The sequence below is a fragment of the Eretmochelys imbricata genome, chromosome 1 (assembly GCF_965152235.1).
Source record: "Eretmochelys imbricata isolate rEreImb1 chromosome 1, rEreImb1.hap1, whole genome shotgun sequence".
Taxonomy (NCBI): Eukaryota; Metazoa; Chordata; order Testudines; family Cheloniidae; genus Eretmochelys; species Eretmochelys imbricata.
The window spans coordinates 260,336,933-260,352,278 of record NC_135572.1 but is presented as its reverse complement, the minus strand read 5'-3'; the positions used below and the strand labels follow the sequence as shown (position 1 = coordinate 260,352,278).

The 15,346-nt window shown below is 43.1% G+C and overlaps 1 protein-coding gene across 2 annotated transcripts in view; it reads right to left on the bottom strand.

The window, feature by feature from the left end:
• Positions 1-13,905: 13,905 nt before the first annotated feature.
• Positions 13,906-15,346, bottom strand: part of CHST11 (carbohydrate sulfotransferase 11) — a 231,025-nt gene continuing 229,584 nt past the window's right edge. For both annotated transcript variants that reach the window (XM_077807544.1, XM_077807546.1), the window contains exon 3: positions 13,906-14,760. In XM_077807544.1, coding sequence (XP_077663670.1) covers positions 13,906-14,760 — 855 coding nt within the window. The remainder of the gene's footprint in view (positions 14,761-15,346) is intronic.

Genomic DNA, 15,346 nt, shown 5'->3' with positions numbered 1-15,346 from the left:
TATCCTAGACTGCCCTATCAAGTTATGTCTTCCACAGATGACGATTGTTTTCCGAATTGCTACCCAAATCCTCACTATGTAGGGGATATAAAGCAAATTATGTCCTTAAACCAATGTACCAGACTGACAAAGTTAAATGAAGACTCAACAGGTGATCTAGCAGTCAGACACAGATCACCCTCTACATTATTAGTAACACGCAATTGAACTGCGCCTGTTTATTTTCTGTGTACGTATTGTCTCATCTGAGCTTGATACAGTGCAAATATTTTCCTACCTCTAGCTCTGTGTGATACTGCAATTTATCTTTGACTGCAGATGTTGAAAGTGATAGACACTTACAGAGCTGATTGGTGGTTTCTTTGACCTTTATACTGACAGGACACACAGATGCTTTGTTTTGTAATGTAATCCATGCCATTCTTAACTGCCAAGAGAGATTGGGCAAAGTACTTGGTATAGCAGCTAGAGCTTAGGTATAGTTTATTGTTACATTTTTCACAGATCAACTAGATCACCTTAATTATTTCTCTTCCTCACAGAGGCTGCAGCGAAATAGAATCGTGGTATTTTGCAAGTTCAGTATTAAAATTTGTAGTGCTACAGCTGGAGAATTATATTGCCATACTTCTGCTGTTAATGCAACTTTAAAAGGTGCACTAGAAAACTAAAATGAAAATTATTATAGGTCCCACTAACCAGGCTATGTGGGGTGGCATTCAGCATGGAAATTAGTTTTGAAGTTGCCTTTAAAAATTGTATAAAACCCATTTGGCACTTTCAGGTTTGCTAAAGTTATCTCTGAGTGCATCACCCTAGGATATTGCATCTATTTATTGTGTTTTTCTTTGAATGTATCAGTCATGGGCATGCTTTGGCCCTCACCTCTGAACAGTTCATAATACAGCCAATCAGATCTTGCTCCTTTTAACAACACCATAAGCGTAAGGTTGCCTCTTTCCTTAGTAAAAGAGGAACATTCAGTGATGCATAATAGGAAACAGTCTTTCACTCCTTTCACTGGTTCATGACCAAGAGCAACAAATGCCCACAACACTGTCTGTCATCCACATGGCCTTTCTCCGATCTGGAGCACAGATCCCTACTGCAGGCTCTACAGTCTTTCCACGTACATTACTATTTTTATTATAGTATTGCCAAAATGCTCTAATCTTTGTGTTTGGCATTATACATACATCTATTAAGAGGCAGTCCTTGCCCCAGGCACAGACAATGTAAATGACAAGACAGGCAAAGCATGAGGGGAAAGGAAGTACTATTATCCTCAACACACAGATGAGGAGCTGGAGTAAGAGACTTGCCCAACGTTCCACAGGAAGTTTGTAATGGAGGCGGAAATTGAATCCAGATCTCCTGAGTTCAGTGCCTTTAACCACAAGACCATCGTTACTCTGGTACAAAATTACTGTTGATGCCAATGGGAGTCCCATATGCAGAGTGACTGTAGAGCATACACAATAAAGATCTGCACTCAGAGTTCAGCTGCGTGGCATAGAGAAGATTTTACATGGCATTTATTGCTCTTTATCAGCCAGTTAAAGGATAGCCAGGTTGTTTTTTAAAAAGAAACACAGACATCTGGAAACTTCTGGATAGGATATTTTTTTCTTAGCTAAGCAAAGGCACTTTTTAGGCTTCTTGAGCTGTGTCCTTTGAAGTGCTAAAAACCAGAAAGTGCTTTCTAGTGGTTGAGGTGATTGTAATAGTACCATCCTGGTGACTGATATACCCAACACACACTCTCTCTCTTTCTCTCTCACTTAAATCTGGTGGGGCCTACAGTGATGGTTGCTATAAATACCTTCAGTGAACTCTTTGTGTTGGTTGAGCTCTTTAAAGCCCTTGTACCACAAGGTGGGGGGGGGGGAAAGGAGAGTGTGGTGGTCAGGCAGAGGTTATAGAGCTCCTCTGGGCAAAATCAGCCCCAACCTGATGCATCTGTGAGGCCTGTTGCACCTGGAGAGGGGTGGCTCCTTAAAAGGAAGGACCCAAGCCCAGAATGGGGGGGTACTCCGAGGGAAGCAGAGCTAGAGCTCCCTGCCCCCACAGAACAGGGGCTACTTACACAGATAGCTGCTTAAGAGTCTCTTCTGCTTTGGCCCTCTGGAGAGGGTAGAGGGACACCATATTTGCCTTGCATCTCACTGGGTACCCAGTCTGGGCCCACAAACACTCAAGGGGTTAGGAACCAAGCCCCCTTCACAGGAACTTTTTGCCTTTTGAAGAGCGTGCCCTTGCTTGGGGGGGGGGGGGCTGCAAGATTATTTTGTTTGCTTAGCTTTTGTTTTGGACTGCTGTTGTGCCTGAGGGGAGGTTATAGGCATAGACCATCTCCTCCTTCTATTTCTGCTTCAATGCCTGCCCCACTTACACATCCTGGGCATTCTAAGCAGGCATTTTGATAGGATGCTCAGGATGTACCAAGTCCTAAGATGCCAAACCCTGTTTTTCCTTTGTTTGCAAACTGCTTTTCCCATTTCCTCAGTGCTTGGTCCTGTATCACCATGCACCATTGGCTGTTCAGCACTGTAGAAGTGGAATACACCCTCCAATGTATTTCTCCTCAGGGACCTTCTCATGAAGAACTTCTGGTCCACAAGGTTCAATTTCCCCTTTAGATGGGAGCCGTAGAGGAAGTTCTGCAGAACTTAAGAGGGAAGTGTTTCTACTCCCATTATTTCCTAATCCAACAGAGATCTCAGGCTTATTTTAGATCTGCATTAGCTCAACAGCTCTCTCCAAAGTATAAAGTTTCTCATGGTCACTCCAGCATCCATTATTCCCTTTCTGGATCCTGGAGACTGATATGTTGCTCTTGTTTTAAAAGATGCCTATTTTCATGTATCAGTATACCAAGGACACAAAGTTCCTCTGATTTGTAGGAAAGAGCTCACGTTACCAATTCACAGTGCTTCCATTTGGGCTACCTGCAGCTCCTCTGGTGTTTACAAAATGTATGGCCATGGTAGCAGTGTTCCTCAAGAGACGAGGAGTGCAGCTATACCCTTATCTGCATGACTGGCTAATCAAGGGCCAGTCCAAAGCTCAGGTTATAACCAGTGTTCAGCTTCTTCAGCTTTCAAGGCCTTAGGACTACTGATCAATGCAGACAAGTCTGTCCTTTGCCCAGTACAGAGGATAGAGTTCATAAAGGCTGTGTTGGACTCTACCCAGGCCAGAGCATTCCTCACAGAGTTGAGATTCCAAATCTATTCAATCTCATGTGACAGACCTCAAGTTTCATCTGATCACAAAAACTTGAAACTGTATGAAGCTCCTAGGGCACATGGCTTCATGCACCTAGTACAACACACAAGGCTGCACCTCAGACCCCTTCAGACATGGCTGGCCTCAGCGTACTCCCCAAGCTATCTGCATCTGGATGCTGTGCTCTTGATACCTTCGCAGCTTCTAATTTCACTGAATTGGTGGTTGAATCCTCTCAATGTTTGCATAGATGTTCCCTTCTTCTGCCCTCAACCATCCATGACTCTGGTCTCAGATTCATCAGCTCTAGGGGGAGGAGCTCACCTGCAGCCCTCTAAACTCAGGGTCTTTGGTCCTCAACAGCATTTGTTCTTCATATCAGCATCACAGAGCTCGGGGCGATTCGTCTTGCCTGTCAGCCTTTTCTACCTCATAGCAGGAGGAGAAACCGGTTTGCAATTATGGATAATATCACAGTGAAGTTTTACCTCATCATGCAGGGACGAGCTTGATCATCCCTCCTGTGTCAGGAAGCAATTCACCTATGGGAATTTTGCATAGCCCATTCAATCAACCTTGAGGCCTCTTACCTTCTAAGGGTTTAGAACAAGGTAGCAGATCACCTGAGAGGTCTTTCTCTAGTCACCATGAGTGGTCTCTTTGCCCAGATATAGCCAGATGCATTTTCCAGTAGTAGGGGACTCCCAAAATAGACCTGTTTGCAAACAAGTACAACAGAAAATGTCACCAATTCTGCTGCCTGCAAGGCCACAGTCAGGGTTCCATCCCAGATGCCTTCCTGCTGCCCTGAATGAGAAAGCTATGTTATGCTTTTTCCCTAATCCCATTGCTACACATATTAAGGGGGGGCATGGCCCCACCAACACTGGTTCTCCACTCTTCTGGCTCACTCAGTGGTGACTCCAATCTCACTCCCATTACACCCATATTTGATCTCCTAGGACTGTAGTCAGGTGCTCCACCCAAACCTGCAATCCCTTCATTTAACAGCCTGGAAACTCCATGGTTAAATCCCAAGGAACAGGGTTGCTCAGAGCAAGTTCACCAGGTTTTTCTAGCTAGAAGAAAGCCATACATGAGGGCCACCTACCTGTTAAAATGGAAGTGGTTCCCTAACTGGGCTTGTCAAACTGGAGTCTCACCGATGCATTTGTCAGTCAAGTATTTGCTGGAAGATCTGCTGCATCAGCTACACCTTGCTGTTTCGATTTCCTCTATCAAGCTTCACCTGCAGCAGTATCAGATTTCCACCCTCATATGGATGGATAATTGTTTTTGTTTCTGTTTTGTTGCCGGCACCCAGTGCCGAGAGGCTGAACAACAGCTTGAGTTGGTTCGTTACCCGGTGTGCTACACCCAATAATCACAATGGAGTGGAGAAGCAGAAAAGTTTATTTGAAGCTTCAAAAAGGTACAGGGAGATTTGAATCTCAAATCCTGTACACAGAGCAGGAAGTTACACAGACTTTTATACATCCTTTTTCCCAGCATACTTATCCAATAGCAAGCTGCCCTAAGTATCCATATAGCCAGCCAATCCAGTTCCCAGCTAGTTCCCTGGTTCTCTGTATCATTTGTTAAACTATACATAAAGCTGCTTTATTCAGCATTGTTCTTCCATATCTCCCCTGTGTGGCCTTGCTTAGTTTCAGGCAGTCTGACTCTGCAACATAGTGTTGCAGATTCTCAGCATAACTGCTGTGTGTGGCTCTAGGCGGGGCGGCCAAGGACACTTGGGCCTAGTACGCAGAGCTGCTGTGAGTGCTTCCAGGCCGGGGGTGGGGGGGGATGCCAAGGACACCTGGGCCTAGTGCGAGGGGGCTTCATCAACACTCATGGTCTTCCATCTCCTCGAGTTACCTAGTGGCCATGCCCCAGTGTCCCCAACAGTTTCCTAATGACATAATTACTTTCCTTAGAGCCTGGAAAGATTGTACCCTCAACTACAGGAACCCGTTTCCCCTTGGGACTTGAACTTAGTTTTGCCTAAACTTATGAGACCACCATATGAGCTTTTGCTTCTTTCCTGGAAGGTGGCTTTCCTAAGTGCTGTCACTTCTTCTGCCAGACCAGTCTCTGAACTGCACACCCTCACATCTGAATCACCATACACAATCGTCTTTAAAAATAAGGTGGACTTATGGCCTCCTCTGAGGTTTCTCTCTAAGGTAGTTTCAGATTTTCATATTAATCAATTTACTTGCCTGTATTTTACTCCAAACCACACACACATAGGGATGAGCAATGGCTCCACACACTGGACATTAGACAAGCACTGGTGTCCTACATAGACAGGACCAAACCATTTCAGTGATCCACCCAATTGTTCATGGCCGTTGCAGGCAAAATGAAAGATCTTCCAATCTACACACAGAGAACTTCATCTTGGATAACTTCTTGTACCCACACATTATGATCTGGCAGACATGTCTCCTTCAGACAAGCTGCCTGCCCACTCTGCAAGTTCCCAAGTATCCTTAAAGGTATTCCTAGAGCAGATCCCTATTCTGGACAGTTACAAAGCAGCAGCCTGGTAGTTGGCGCACACTTTCTCTCCCATTACTCCACCACTTTGTATTCAAGAGAGGATGCCAAATTTGCCTGAGCTGTACCCCAATCTGTGTACAGGAACTCCAGTCGCTCTACCTATTTAACTGCTTGGGAGTCACCACAAGTGCATGTGCAATCGCTTGAAGAAGAAAAAAACTAGTTACTAACTGTTTGTAACAGTTGGTCTTTGAGGTGTGTTGCACATGTTCATTCCAGGACCCGCTGTCTTACCCCTCCGCAGCGGAGTTTCTGGAAAGAAGGCACTGAGGGGACTCTGGGTCGGCTGGGCCCTTTAGACCAACACTAATGGCAGCAGATGGCTCTTGAGCCACTCTGACAGGTGACACTGAGGGGGAAAAACATTTCTGGCACCACCAAGAGCGGAATGGACCTGTGCAACACATCTGACAGTACAACCGTTACGCAAGGTTAGTAACTGGTTTTCTTTTCTGCTCACCTGAACTCTTTAACTATTCATGGGAAATAGGCCCAATGGCCTGTGATGGGATGTTAGATGCGGTGGGATCTGAGTTACTGCAGAGAATTCTTTCCTGGGTATCTGGCTGGTGAATCTTACCCATATGCTCAGGGTTTAGCTGATCGCTGTATTTGGGGTCGGGAAGGAATTTTCCTCCAGGGCAGATTGGAAGAGGCCCTGGAGGTTTTTCGCCTTCCTCTGTAGCATGGGGCACGGGTCACTTGCTGGAGGATTCTCTGCTCCTTGAAGTCTTTAAACCATGATTTGAGGACTTCAATAGCTCAGACATAGGTGAGATGTTTATCGCAGGAGTGGGTGGGTGAAATTCTGTGGCCTGCGTTGTGCAGGAGGTCGGACTAGATGATCATAATGGTCCCTTCTGACCTTGATATCTATGAGTCTATAAACTCACCAAGAACTTTCAGTTGGACTGTTCTTCAGTGTTTTGCTCTAAAGGTAGGTGTTGTGTTGCCGTATGCTCTTAAACAGCTGCTGTGTTTCATCCTGGAAGTAGTTTTGTTTCAGTAGTGGAGTTAGCAATTCTTCTGTAAATATAGGGCCTGGGCCTGCTCCCAGTGAAGCAGGAGAGTTTTGCCAATGGGCTCAGAAGTAAACATACTTTGAGAGACTTCAGGATGAAGCATGGTCTATCACTGTAGAATGTTAATACATTTCAGACCCCCCCAGTGGTACTTCGAGAAACTAAACCAGTCCTGGAAACAGAGGAGGAAGTAGACTGTAGCAGAGGCGACTGAGCTATGGAGCTCAGTCAATACCTGCCTTCAATAGACTTTACCAGTCCTCATTTTAGCCCAGCCCCATGTGTGTCGGGCTATTTGTATTGATTATCATATGTTGCTTTTATTTATTCTCGGCAGTAACTTGTAATTAAAACATTTACTACTAGTTCATTAGGGCTAGAAATGTTAAATTGCAGGCGGTGTTATAATTATCATATTAAAGAAACCTAGCACTGATTTAAGTGGGGTGATGTAAAGCAGGGATGTGTTTGCGTGCATTTTCTATTCCTGATCCGGGCCCGCCAATCCTGTCCACATTGCATGTTGTGGGGATGGAGCCTGGCACTGAGCCCAGACATTTGCTGCATGTACTATCAGTGTAATCTGTCCTTGAGGTGATGTTGCTGGCTTCCATTCAGTGGCCAGACCCTTTGAATTAGAGAAGGAACTTGAAGAATAAATTTGGGAGAGTCAGTTAACTTTAAATAACTACTGGTGTGAATGCTAGTGCATTCCTGCAGCTAAAAGCCCTTGAGGGCTGAGGGGATGGGTCCATCCATACATTATCAGGAGGCTTAGTTGGATTTCTGATGAAAACTTGCCATACCTTAGGTTGACTCCATTATCTTTTAACACTGAAATGGCTCCCCTCCAGGGAATGTTGTCATGAAGAGGATGTGTGGAATTTATTAACATTAGTTGAAAGTACATTACGCAGTTCTTGTGTGTGCTGTTGGATAGCTACTGCTTTTCACCGCAGAAGTGAATTTAAGGCAGTGTGGCCCTCTGTGTATAGTGTAGCTTGTAGAGTGTTCTGAAATGTTCACATCGCTGATACGTTACCTGTGGTTAAGAAATGCACTTGCTTAATCCCCATTAGTGTTTTCTGTCTGGGTATATGTATTCCAGTGGTTCTCAAAGCTGGTCCGCCACTTGTTCAGCGAAAGCCCCTGGTAGGCCTGGCCGGTTTGTTTACCTGCCACATCCACAGGTTCAGCTGATCACGGCTCCCACTGGCAGCGGTTTGCCGTTCCAGGCCAATGGGAGCTGCAGGAAGCGTCACAGGCCGAGGGACATGCTGGCCGCCCCTCCCGCAGCCCCCATTGGCCTGGAGCAGCGAACTGCGGCCAGTGGGAGCTGCGATCGGCCGAACCTGTGGACGCAGCAGGTAAACAAACCAGTCCGGCCTGCCAGGGGCTTTCCCTGAATAAGCGGCGGACCGGCTTTGAGAACCACTGGTCTACACCACAATTAGATGCCCGGAGCTGGCCTATGCCAGCTAACTCAGGCTTGCAGGGCTCAGGCTGCAGGGCAGTTTCTGGAGGTAGCCCAAGCTCTGGGACCCTCCCATGCTACTGGCCAGGTCCTAGAACCCAGGCTCAAGCCAAGCCCAGAAGTCTACACTGCAATGAAACAGCCCCAGAGCCTGAGCCAGGTTTTTAATTGCAGTGTAGACATGCCTAATGAGTAGTTTCATTGTATGCCATTGCACAGTCTCTCAAATAGAATAGTTTTAGGAGGCTTTACATTTGGGCTGCTGGCACAGGGTCTTTAGCATACCATCTCTCCCCTCAGCAACGGATGATATAGACCAAAAGTGGGCCTAAGAACAAAGCATTGGCTAACTGTTATCTGAAATATTAGTCTTCAGGGTTTCTGTTGTTTAATTTTTCCTTTTATAGGTTTGGTTTGTTGTGTGCCTTTCCTTTCAGCTAGAAGCCCTGTGTGTTGGTTGAAATGTCAGGACTTTTATCCCCTTCCCACTGCTTTACATCCCTAGGGCCTTCTTCTGATTTAGACTAAGGCCATGTCTAATGTCTAACAATATAAACTTTTGCTGGCATAGCTGTGTCGGTTAGGGTGTGATCTGTGACCAACTCAGCTGTGCCAGCCAAAGAGCCTAGTACAGATGCAGTTATATCGGCCAAACTATGCATTTAGCAGTATAACTTGTTTTTCTTGGAGGAGCTGGTAAAAGCTTCGTTCACTATGCTACTGGCAAAGTACACTTTCCTGGTAAAGCACTCCTAGGGTAGGATTCAGGTACCAATCTAACTCCTACTGATTTTCTTTACACTGCCAGAATGGCGCAAAGGGCCTTAGTGAAAATGAGAACTGGGCCACGAGCGTGGATCCTTTGTAATGCAATCCCTGGTTTCAGAACCTGTCAGTGTCAAAAACATTGCAGTCCGGCTCTCCTCCCTGGGGGAATTACCTTCACATTACTCCTACCCCTAATTTAGGGGTGAAAACTAATTTAGGCCTTTGCCAACAGCAGCCCTATTTTCCATGCTGGAGACCAAAAGTCTACTTGCAATCTTGAAGGCCAGACTGCAGATCTTTCTAAGAGATTGGCTGTAGCCCAAACACAAGTTATGGGGTTGGTGCAGGAATTAGTGTGTGATTCTATGGTCCGTTATGCAAGAGATCTGACTGACTAGATGAGCATCATGGTCCTGTCTGGCATTACTATCTGATACAATTTGTTGCTTACCTCAAAGTGTGTGGGTGGGTGTTTTTTGTTTTTTTTTTTGCTTTAAAAACCCCACCCTAATCTGTATATTAGAATGCAAGACAGAAATAAAACACACAGAGAAACTCTTTCTTCAATTTAATTGAAGTTACTTAGAAAAATAATCAGGCTTGAATGGCTTTTTTTCTCTTCAGGGAAAGATTCATGAGCAGTTCACACTTTTGTTGGCAATGTATAAGTTAGCTTTTTTTTTTGTTTGTTTTATTAATAGTATATTCAGATATGAGGAGATACTTTTCTACAACAAGCCTTCTACTGCATACAAATAGGTAAAAAAAAAATCAAACTGCACATTGATGTTAAATTATATATACATGTATTGTGCATGCATGTAAGAAAATAACACTCTCTGTAACAAGAGTAATAGTAAGGACAGTCCCTTTTTGTACCTGAAAAGTGCAGCAGACTACAGTAAAACAGCAGGGGTCAATTTACTTCTAAAAGCTCTTTGCTGTTGCAGTGTGTAAGACTTGGTTAGACAGTCTCGGAAAAGGTCTCTCAAAAAGTTTCTTAGGAGGCTGAAGCATGGAGGAAGTCAGATTTCTGAGAACTCTAACTAGATGACATTTCATGATGTGGACTAAGTATAGTTTGGAGTCCACAGGCTTACAGGTTTGGATCCACTGTATCTATCAACACTGATAACTACTAGAGCATGAAGACATGGACTCAGGATTTGTATGTACTGTTTGGGATCAACATTGTGTACTTAGTTTTATACTCTCATTTTTCAGCTTTGGCCACTTTGCCCTGCTCCCTCCGAAAGTGCAAGCCTTGGGCAGGCATGGATTTTCTCGCCCCTGCCAATGGCCCTGTTGGCCTGACCGAAACTGCTTCCCCTCCACCAAAATATTTAAGTCAAACTACACTTATGGAACCTCTGTTCTGTGAAGTTTGCATTGGTCTTAACAAATATTAGTTGAGAGTGGTGTGGTAGTGGAATTAAGGATCAGAACAGTTGACAACTCTACTTTCACTGGTACCTTATGGAGGAACTAACAGCATTACTCTAAAAGGCTTCTTGAGACAAGATAAATGGTTGCGAGGCAAGGGCTAGGGGCCTAGTCCTAGTCCTAGCTCTGTCATATGGATGCTCTGAATTCCACTGCTGGACTCAATCTTTAACCTTGGGTTTGGGAAATTGTGGGAGAAAAAGAGAAATCTTGTTTTCTGGCAGTCTTTTCACTGTGAAAGGATGGTGCCTTTTTGACTATATAGGAAGATCCTCAGAGCCGTATCTCTATGGGTTCAGGCAAAAGCAAATTTGGCTCAGTCAAATCAATTCAGCCCATAGTTTTAAGTAGATCCTCTTGTTTAGTCCCAATTAGGAAGCAGGATGTTACCATAGTCTATTTGTCAATTGTTTTTTTAAAAACTTGTTCTACCTTATTTAAATCAACACCCTGTGATAATCTAGGCCCAAGACTTTCAAGAACAAAAAGCAATTCTGGGTGCCCCATGCAAGACACCTTTTATGAGGATTTTCAGAAGTGCTGAGCATCTGGCTTCTGAGATCAGGCTTTCTTAAAGTGCCTCAATTTAGGCATCTGAATCCCCAGCTGCAGTTGAAAATCTTGGTTCTTTAAATAGGATGCAATTTCCTCATTTTCCAGACTCCTTCACCAAGCGCTTTTTACCAAAAACCATGACATAAAACGTGTCCACAAAACAGTCAAATGAATGAGAATATATAAGAACAGATGAAATTGTGGTGATGACAAGGGATGAGTAAAAACAAAAAGACAGGGGGAAAGTGCATCATTCCTTAGTTTTTAAAAATGTACTGACCAGCATTTTCTCTTCCATGACAATTTTAAAATAACGTCCCGTAGAGGGGGGGGAAAAACACCCAATGGATGATAGAGAAAATTGGACCAAAATACTAATACTGCCAGGCACAACTCTGAGCAAGCAGATACAACCGATAAATAACTTGTAGAAAAAATCCACCATAAGTGTAGATGGGGTTTTAAAAAAGCAAATATATAACCATTGAACTACATAATAAAAGAAAGACAGGGCACACACTGTGATAGGCACTTGCACCAGATCCTCACACACACTGTCCAAGACAAAACTGCTTTCAAGTAAAAAATGAGTAGGCAGTCAGAAGCCACTTAGGAATTCATAAATTCAAACAGCCAATTGCATACTATCTAGCCCTGCTGCTATCCTCTCTCCCAAATAGTATCTGGATTTTATATATAGAATGTCCATTTTAGAATTGACGAGGGGGACTGGGTTTTTTAAAGGCCAAATTTCAGCTGTGGAAGTATGGTAGTTGCTTCTTGTTAGCTTTGTTACTTTGTCCTTTGTCTTTATCTGAGATTTTTGTCCAGCAATAGCTTTGCAAAATAAGACCAAGTCCTATTTCCTCGAAGGCCTAGTCACCTTTAAAAGTCAACAATGTCTGTGTGGGTCCTGGTGCCTGACAATTGTAAATCTGTGTAATTCCAGGGTCTAACCCAGAGACTGATAAATTGGATTAAGAGCAGCGCTGTTTTATCTAACCCTCCTCACAACTGTTTGAACGTTGGGAATTTGATTATAGTGAGAGATGGATATGGACAACTCGAAGTAAAAAAGCATCACATGTAGGCTCCTAAATCACATAGGCACCTCTGAAAGTTTTTTACCCATCACTTTGTTTTTTTGCAAAACAAAATGCCAGCCCAATGAATGTTTGCAAAAATCAATAGCAATCTTTGATTTTGTAAAATATTACCATAAAGGCTATAGAATCTAGGCTGCCACTTTGACAAGTAAAATGTACTTTATCAACACCTGATTCTGACAAATTCCTCTGTTCCATTTTCAGCTACAGGAAAATAAGCCAGAAGAAAGTGGTAAAGCAATGTATTGAATTAGTTCACTCTGCTGCCTCTCCAGGTCAAGACAGCTCGGTAGTGAGTACATAATATTTCATAAACAGCATGCCCACTGCCATCTTAGTTGTAGATCCCATTTACATCCAACGCAGATAAAATGAAACAAATTTTGCAGTTGGAGAAGTCTGTATTCTTCTCACTGAGTTTGCTGATAGGACTAGATTAGAATACCATTTTTTCTTATTTATAGTGACTAAATTATCCATACTTTGTTTATTTCGTTATCTGGAGAATGTTTTGAACAATCTCCTCCTCCTAGCACAATATGCCATTTCAACAAACATTATATACGGAGCAACTGCTACTGAAACATTCACCTTACATCAAAGGGTCATGTTCTCATACTAGACTTAGCTCAGGTGCAATATTAAATTGCTGGAAATTAGAAACACGCTCACCACTGGTGTTTAATATTGACTAATAAATGGAAAACAACGCTACCCCTGGAGGCGAGAGGCCATGAAACCAACATGTATTAAGGAAACAGGAGTTCTTTTATTGCCCCGTATGCTCAGATCAATACGAAGGTGATCTTTTTGGATGCCTATATAATATATACAAACTTATTATTGCCAAGATTCTCTGAAGTGCCTAGTGAGTTTGGGTGCCCAAAGTGAGATCGTTTAAAAGGGCCTGACATTTTAGGAAGTGTTAAGCACCCACTCGCTGAAATCAGGCCTCCATTAAGGTGGCTCAGGTTGGGCATTCAAAATCTCAAGTTAGTTTTGAAACTCTTGGCCCATATTTTGTTGGTATGTAATATGGACAAATCCCTGTCAGCATTCATTGGGCTGACAGGCTTGGAAATGCCAGGCACTGGGACACAAACAATATTGGTGATATTACCATGTCCAGATAAGAAAAATGTATGCTTGCTTTCTTCAAGGGATACATCCAATTTCTTTTAGTCCTGGATTTTAACTATTGTGTGTAACAAAACGTGTTTCATGTTTTTCTTTCAGGTATGGGAAGATAACTTTCTAATTTTGCTTTAAGTGCAGAATCACCTTGGAAGAAATTATTTCTACTAGGGTTTCCAAAACATCTGGCTAGTAACAATAAACTAATAAATTCAGCTGAGGAAAGCATAAACCAGATTCCCTTTGTCCAAATATTGTCGTATTTCTGCTGCTAAAGTGAAACCTACCAAGAGACCATGTTTTAAATAAGTATAAATAACATTAATTAGAATTTGTTGAATGCAAAGATAAATGAAATTCACCAGAACACAATTAACGTTTATAAACAGTGTAGCAGTAATATTCATTTCTAAAGCGAGATCGTCACCATCCTGTTACCCCGCAAAGAGAACTGTCCTTTCTTACAGATGATTTAAATAATTTCGACTGTGCTGCTCGCAGCATCATTCAAAAAGAAAATATTAATTTACAAAATAACAATTCTCCATATTTATTATGACAAATAAAAATCTTAAATAAAACAGGCTTTCTTTCCTCCTTCTCCCCCTCATTCCGGTTTCAGGTAGCTTGGCACTGAGTAATTGAACATTAAAAAATCAAGTTTGTAGACTTCGTACAGTTGTGTTTGGTGTTCCAAGCTGATGTTCTGGAAGAACTCTGTGGTCATTTCATCAGTAGTTCTCGTAGACTTTGCATAGGTGGGGAACTTCAGGTAGCTGCCTACTCCTGCAAGTTGAAGGATGTAATTGGAATCATCTTCAAGTGTCTCATACTTTCCTATGAGGTCATAATGGATATGGCAGGGGTGACAGAGGGAGTAGACAGTTTGCCAGTGCTCATTGAAAGGTTCTTCTCTTTGGGTATGTGGGTCAATGAGATATGCCACAAACTCCTCGAATTTCACGTCGTCACCTTTACGCAGAGCCTCCTGGGTGGCATTTTTCCTTTGGCGCCTCACGATTTTGGTACCGTATCTCTTGTGAAAGGAGGTGTTGTACTTCTGGGTGAACTTGTTCCTGTAGGCTGACACCAGTCTCTCAAAAGGCTCGCGGACAAACAGGAACTTCATGTAGCTTTTTAAACGGTGGTTGATCTCTGGAATGCTGTACTGGTTGAGGGTCTTCAGGTTTGAGGATATATGGGCTTCATTGGCTGGTATTTCCATGGGGTCACTGTATTTGCCCCTTCCTGTCAAGACCATCATGATTCTCTTCCAGTTTGTACAGGCCACTTTGGGCACATAACAATAGATCATTTCATTATCTTCATCCACCACCAAATGTTTGAGATCGTTGGGTGTCAGCACACGGCGTTTCCTGCTAGACATGCTGTTGGCTCGACATGTATCTGTGACTTGGTCTCTCCTAATCTGATGAAGGATTGCTGTATTAGACAACTCCAACTGGAAAGAAAACATAGATACAAATAATTCAGTACACATGGGAAATTCTTGTTGTTTTTTTACTTACTAGGTTAATCCCCACTGCTCCATTTGTAGAAAAACAGACCATTGCAAGCACCATATTTGAAAGACTTATTTCTTTGGCTGAATGCAGTAATTCCAAAGTTGCAGGATAACCTTTTACCTCCAAATTTCTTGATTTGAGCTGGTACCAATGTGGTCATTAATATTTTACTGCTTTCCCCTTCGGCAAGGGACTGTGCAATCCTATGTTTCTTGGCAGCACATTTATTTGCCATGCAATTTTCCTGAAATATCATTTTTTTCTTAGATATAGAAAAAGAATCTCTTCTGACCACTGCAGTCAGACTCATTTCTAGAGAAGTACAGAACCCAGCCTGACCTTTACTGCTAAGACATGGCTGGAGAACACCATTGTCAGACAGTTTGCCGAAACAAAAACAGCATGTGATCTTGTTGCAGATGTCTTTCACACTACAGAATTAATAATCTCAGCTCATTTCTTGGTTATAACCTTGTCATGTGAAATAAAACCCAGGGAGATTTCTGCTTTTCCAAGGAGAGT